General features: G+C 35.6%; 1 protein-coding gene across 1 annotated transcript; it reads left to right on the top strand.

The window, feature by feature from the left end:
• Positions 1-89: 89 nt before the first annotated feature.
• LOC134261914 (plasma alpha-L-fucosidase-like) lies at positions 90-7075 on the top strand. The gene is made up of 6 exons (XM_062744302.1): positions 90-114; positions 435-568; positions 684-781; positions 1275-1407; positions 3699-3869; positions 4146-7075. Exons 2-6 carry the CDS (start codon positions 444-446, stop codon positions 4387-4389), a joined length of 771 nt encoding a protein of 256 aa, XP_062600286.1. The 5' UTR covers positions 90-114; positions 435-443; the 3' UTR covers positions 4390-7075.
• The last annotated feature ends 391 nt before the right edge of the window (positions 7076-7466 follow it).

Genomic DNA, 7466 nt, shown 5'->3' with positions numbered 1-7466 from the left:
AAGTTTGTCAAGGTAAGGCATAACTACAACACAGAAGTTTGTCAAGGTAAGACATAACAACAACACAGAAGTTTGTCAAGGTAAGGCATAACTACAACACAGAAGTTTGTCAAGGTAAGACATAACAACAACACAGAAGTTTGTCAATGTAAGACATGACTACAAAACAGAAGTTTGTCAATGTAAGGCATAACTACAAAACAGAAGTTTGTCAATGTAAGGTTCCATAGACTAAAGGCAAACAAAGATATATGCATTATACCGTAAATTTCAAAATCTGTGAGTGTCCAGTACATTTACATGTGATACTAGTATTGTAAGCTGTCAGTCTTAGATACTGGGTAGCAAAACTTTTTCACAGATTTAACTGCAAATATCTTTACAAGGAACTGTGGATAAAACTGCATCATAGTGAGAGATTTTATTGTTTACAGGAAAAAGGGATGGCAGAATTGTATGAAATTGTTGAGATGTATCGTCCTGATGTCGTGTGGTCTGATGGGGACTGGGAAGCCACAAGTACCTACTGGAATGCCACTCATTTCTTGGCATGGCTGTACAATGAAAGGTTTTATACAAAATTACATTTCAGTAAAATTCGCCTTGATAATTGACATTATCTTAAATAAATAACTGTTATACAAAGATTTGGTAATAAGTGGGCTCTTCTGATTATTTTGCAGCCCTGTTAAGGACACGGTGGTGGTAAATGACAGATGGGGCCACGACTCTACCTGTAAACATGGCGGCTTCCTCACCTGTGAAGACAGGTTCAGACCAGGTTAATTCTGATACATCGGTTTTGTATAATGCTTTTCCTTTGGCTAATGCACTGATGTTTGAGGCAGTTAAAGTAGCACATGTATGAATGAGAGTGAAAGCTTTTGGTTATGATGTCATAATGGAACCAGAAAAAAAACCCAAGTTGAACACAATTGTTTTACAAGATTTGCATATGCTTTACCAGCAAATCTCAGTTTGTGAACATCAAATTGATTAAGGATCACAAGTAATAATTGAGGAGACAGTTTCTCTTTAAATTATAGCTTATATTTTAGTGGATTTAAATAGTATACACCCCGGTACATGTAAGACCCCCAGTCAACAGAGAGAGAGAGAGAGAGAGTGTGTGTGTGTGTGTCAAGAACATGAGCAACATACTGAATTTTTAAAAAAATGACACATTAAACTGAAATTAACTTGATTTGTCAATGTTTTGTAGTGCCAAGTAAGTTTCAATAAATGTTGATAAAAAAAATAATTATCTTTTGTAGGGAAATTACAGAAAAGGAAGTGGGAAAATGCAATGACCCTGGACCGCATCTCCTGGGGATTCAGACGTAACGCAGATCTGGCAGATTTTCTTTCTATGGAGGAGTTACTGGAATTACTGATCAGCACAATAAGGTACATATATTAATGTATATTACTGTTTTTAGGTCACCTGAGTAACTCAGGTGACCTATTGCTATCCGTTTTCGTCCGTCGTCGTGCATCGTGTGTCGTGCGTCGTGCGTCGTGTGTCGTGTGTTAACATTTGAACATTTTCAGCTTCTTCTCTGAAACCACAGAACCAATTTCAACCAAATTTGGTATACAGCATCTATGGATGGAGGGGAACAAAAATTGTGAATTTCATGGTCCCCGCCCCCCTGGGGCCTGAGGGGTGGGGCCAAAACCACTAAAATTATTGCAATCTTTAAAAATCTTCTTTTTTACTCCTGGACATCAAGCAGACAAACTGTTGGCATGAATGTAATGAGCATTGAGTCATCTACCAAAATTGTGAAATTCATGGCCCCAGGGTCAGGGGTTCTAGTGCTAGGGCGGGGCTCAATAGATTATATAGTGAAAATGCATTATTTCTTTGAAAATCTTCTTCTCTGCTCCTGGGTATCAAATAAACTAACTAAGCACATAGTTATGATGAGCAAAAGTGCCTCTTCCAGATTTGTGAATTTTATGGCCCCAGGGTCAGGGTTTCTGGTGTTAGGGTGAGGCTCTATAGATTATATAGTGAAAATGCATTATTTCTTTGAAAATATTCTTCTCTGCCTCTGGGTATTAAATAAACTAACTAAGCACATAGTTATGGTGAGCAAGAGTGCCTCTTCCAGATTTGTGAATTTTATGGCCCCAGGGTCAGGGTTTCTGGTGTTAGGGCGGGGCTCTATAGATTATATAGTGAAAATGCATTATTTCTTTGAAAATCTTCTTCTCTGCTCCTGGATATTAAATAATCTAACTAAGCAAATAGTTATGATGAGCAAGAGTGCCTCTTCCAGATTTGTGAATTTTATGGCCCCAGGGTCAGGTTTTTTGGTGTTAGGGCGGGGCTCTATAGATTATATAGTAAAATTGCATTATTTCTTTGAAAATCTTCTTCTCTGCTTCTGGATATTAAATAATCTAACTAAGCAAATAGTTATGATGAGCAAGAGTGCCTCTTCCAGATTTGTGAATTTTATGGCCACAGGGTCAGGTTATTTGGAGTTAGGGGCGGGGCTCTATAGATTATATAGTGAAAATGCATTATTTCTTTGAAAATCTTCTTCTCTGCTCCTGGATATTAAATAATCTAACTAAGCAAATAGTTATGATGAGCAAGAGTGCCTCTTCCAGATTTGTGAATTTTATGGCCCCAGGGTCAGGTTTTTTGGTGTTAGGGGGGGGGGGGGCTCTATAGATTATATAGTAAAATTGCATTATTTCTTTGAAAATCTTCTTCTCTGCTTCTGGGTATTAAATAAACCAACTAAGCAAAAAGTTATGATGAGCAAGAGTGCTTCTTCCAGATTTGTGAATTTTATGGCCCCAGGGTCAGGGTTTCTGGTGTTTGGGCGGGGCTCTATTGATTATATAGTGAAAATGCATTTATTCTTTGAAAATCTTCTTTTCTGCTTTTGGGTATTAAATAAACTAACTAAGCACATAGTTATGATGAGCAACAGAGCCTCTTCCAAAATTGTGAATTTTATGGCCCCAGGGTCAGGGGTTCTGGTGTTAGGGGGGGGGGGCTGTATTGATTATATAGTAAAAATACATTAATTCTTTGAAAATATTTTCCTTTGCTTCTGGGTTTTGTGCCAATGATCCAAGTATACATACATTTATGATGAAGAATGGAGCATCTAGCAAAGTGGTTTTTTTATGCCCCCAGAGTCAGAGAGGGGGGGGGGGGGTGTTTACATAGTCTGAAAATAAATTAATGCTTTGAAATCTGCTCTTTGGTTTTAATCAACCATTTTATGACAACATTTTAAAAATTTTGAAATACCGGTATGTGGCCCATGGATCAGTGGTTCCTTTAGGGTGAGGTACACAACTGGGTATAAAATGGAAGTGCATTTTCTTTTTGTTACTCTGATCTACCTCTGGGTATTAAGTAAATAGATTAAGCTAAGTTAATAATTATGATAAGCAATGGTGCCTCTTTTAAAATTGTAGATTGTGAATTGAATTTCATGGCCTCTGGTTTAAAACACAAACCAAATTTAATTGTTTGAAAGTTGTTACACAATACTCAGGTGACCTATAAGGCCCGTGGGCCTCTTGTTAATTAGTAACACAGGTTATCTCACATAATCATATTTACCTATGTAAACATTGGAAGCAGTTCTTGATCTTGATTCTTCATGTGCTATAATTGTAATTTGCAGTAAGAAAAGCTTTTTATACCTAGCTTGTTCTCCTTTTAGCTATGGAGGAAATATTTTAATCAATGTTGGACCAACTCCATATGGCACATTTTCACCCATTTATGAGGAGCGATTCAGCCAGCTAGGGTCATGGTTGAAGGTTAATGGCGAGGGTATCTACTCAACTCAACCGTGGATTCACCAGAATGACACTGTTACCCCTAAAGTCTGGTATGTCTATTTTATAGGTCAAATATATCACTGTTATCATTTCACTATCTATAAACAATTATTTTAAAGATACATAAATCATAAAAGAACCATAGCGATTTTATTTTTTGTGTTTTTGAAATGAAAGATAAGGTAGAAATTTTTCTTCTTATGTATGACTAAATGATCAGAAAAAAAGAAGAAAGAAACTCTTTATTTGGAGCAAAATCATTCAAGGAGGTTACTTCTTTTGCTCAAGTGAATTACTCTCATATCTCATTTAAACCTTTATTACAGGTACACTGCACCAAAAGCAGACAAGAAGGCAGCTTATGGGTTTTTCCTGGATTGGCCAATAGATGATGAGCTTGTTCTTGGCTCAGTTAGTGGGGCTACTCTCTCTAATGTAGCCTTGGTTGGAAGTAAGAAGACTTTGACATGGGAAAACAGTGGTAGTGGGATCAAAGTAATGATTCCTCCACACAACATCAGAGAAATGCCCTGCCTGTGGGCCTGGGCCCTGAAGTTCACATTCCATTAACTCATGTGATACAGTATGTTTTAGTTTGCATGGAGAGTTGATTTGGGCAGCGGCAGATAGAAACTGTACTACTAAGAAATCCATTTAAAGTATGATGTCATTTCTGGCATGGTTTTTAATTAGATTATAAAAATCATTTAAATCATGAAGGGAATTGCTTCATTCAAAGGTTTGTTTTCAATGAATTTTGTGAGCAAATGTCATAGTTTCTTCTTCCATGGTACATGGGAGAGAAGTATCTAAGTTTTTGGAACTTGTGCCCAATCCATTTGACATGTTGTCAATAAAGTATGCTCAAAACAAACAAACAAAACATTTTACAAGCATTATGTACATGTACCATGCTTGTTTTGATTTGACATGTAATTGCTAAATTCTAAAGCTATATAATCATGTATTTCATGCTTGAAACACTCTCCATTTTAACTTCATAAATTTCTTTTGGTTAAAACCCATGTGTAAATTTTGCAAACTGTGAAAAAGATAACTCAATTCTGTATAAAGAAGAATTCATACCATTGTTTCATTCTTTAGTCTGGTGCTATAATACAAGAAATATTCACCATTTAAACAAATTTGATAAAAAAGGGACTTTTAGCTGTGTTTTTTGATTCACTGTCATGAATGTCTGCAGTCTTCAGTGTGTAATGTGATATGACTTTCATTTTATTGTGGTCAGCAAGTTAAATTATTACATTCTGGTCACTGGGTCATATAATGACATGTTGTGGTGATGTGATCATTTGGTTTAATTGTGACATGGGGTGTGGTCATTGTGTTATGTAATGACATGTGGTCATTGAGTTATACTGTGACATGTGGTGGTCATGGTGTTATACATGTATCATGACATGTGATCATTGGGTCATATATTGACATGCTGTGGTCATTGGGTTATTTTATGGCATGTTGTGGTCATTTGGTTACAACCAAGTTCATATATCATGACTTTTGACAATTGTTTAAAGGTCATGACTTTTGATATTGTATGATCAACAAGTCATTTGATGACTTTTTAAGGTGCGCCATGTTATATTCATTTCTTTAATACTTATAATTAATCCATGGATACTGTGATAAGAGAGTAATTTTTCTACGAATAATTATATCCAGTACTGTACAGTGTAATTATAGCTTATAGTTATACATGTAATTTACCATTTTTTTTATTTTGAACATTATTACCTTGTAATATCTGTATCAAGTAATGTTTTATACTCAGCTTTGTATACCTGTATTTGCATTAACTTGACATGTATGTATTATCTCTTTGTTTATTGTAACATTAATTGATGCTTTGTGAAATCCTTAATGTATTTCCTGGTTATATTGATTTTATTAGTCCCCTACCGATGAAACCCGAGGGGACTATAGGTTTCCTGTGAGTCTCTCAGTCTGTCTGTCTGTCCATCTGTCTAGCTGTCTGTCAGTCTGTCCGCTTGGTTTTCCGCACTTTTTTTGAAACGCTTGCAGATATTGAGCTGATTTTTGGTATGCGAGTGTATCTTGATGGGTTACAGATCAAGATAGAATTTCATTCCGCTTCATTGGTTTTTGACAGAATTATGGCATTTTTAATTTTTCATAATTGGGATTACGATCAAGTTTGTTATGCACTAAATTAAAGTTCCGAATGAGCTTGTATCATAATTAGAAAAGGGGAACCTGGTAGGGGCCATGTATTGCTTATGCAATACTCTCAGAATTCTTGTTTGAATTATTTATCAAAACTTACATTTGCAGTACATTGTATAATCAAGAAGTATTAGTCAATAGTAAATGAAACATTAGCACTGGATTGCTCATTTTATGATAAATTTGGGTAACTTGACATCAAGGTGACAATATTGCTACTGTTTTCCATCAAGTGTGTGTTGAAATGAAGCAATTTCAACTTATCTAAGTTTGAGAATTCTGTGTATATTGCTGATTTTGTAGTCCAAACCTTCTGGGACTTGAGGAATGGGGCCAGCACTATGAAAATAAATGCAATATTGGAAAAAAAAATCATTAATTCCAGCAAGCAAAGTCTTACATAATTATTAATTACAATACTAACCCTGTACCAAGATTGTAAAATTCATGAACCCCTGGTTCCAAAGTATAGGCTCAAGGGTGAAGCTATGTTTGTCTTAAATTAAAAATTCAGTATAACATTGACAATCTTCTTTACACCAGGATACCTAGCCCAAAAACTATATAATAATACTATTCATGACCTAAATTAGCCATGGCCTTGCCAAGATTATGAAATTTATATCCCCAAGATCCAGGGTTCAGGTCTCAGGATGCATGGGGGGGGGACATTAAAATTGAAATCTTTACTTAAGGACATCTAGGGAACAAACTGTTTGCACAATTACAATGAACAGCTAGGCCAAGCCCTCAATAAAAATATATTAAGTCCTGTTTCTTGGTACCAAAATGCATTCCCACGTCTGGGTAAAGTTTTCAATTTTTTGTATTTCGGACTCAAGCTTCCTAAATATAGCTGGTGCGACTGAGTTGAGCATGCCTGAGAAACTCGTGATACTCAGGTGACTCATGAAGCCTCTTAACAAGTTTACAATTTTATTTAACAATTATGTATTTGCTCTTGTTATTTTAAATCTAGTTAGGTACACGCTTGTATTTTTTTTCTTGTTTATAAGTATAGTATTATTTAATAAATTAAGCATGCAAAGTGTTTGTATCCTTTTTTATTCCAAATTAAATTATGTATGGTTTGGGTCGTTGATGTCAGCCTGGATAGCTCAGTCGATAGAGCAACTGACTGGTGATTCAGTGGTTCCTGGGATTGATTCCCAGTCCAGCCATACATTTTCTCCTTTCTTAATTACAATTGTATATTATGTAGGCTGTATAATAGTTGTAAATGGTGTTGGCATGCAACAGTGACATATTCATAAGTTGTGTCTGATAATAAATTTATAATACTTAATAAATAAACATGATGCCCATGGGCCACATTGCTTACCTGAGTAACTTTGGCAATGCTGTTCTTTAATATCCCTTACCAAAGTAAAATTATTGCAGCAATATTGCTGATATATTGCGGCAACATTGCGGCAACACAT

This window comes from Saccostrea cucullata, unplaced genomic scaffold (assembly GCF_032062105.1).
Source record: "Saccostrea cucullata isolate Sc308-1 unplaced genomic scaffold, CSIRO_AGI_Scuc_v1 ctg12512, whole genome shotgun sequence".
NCBI lineage: Eukaryota > Metazoa > Mollusca > Bivalvia > Ostreida > Ostreidae > Saccostrea > Saccostrea cuccullata.
This window is presented reverse-complemented; position numbering and strand designations above follow the sequence as displayed.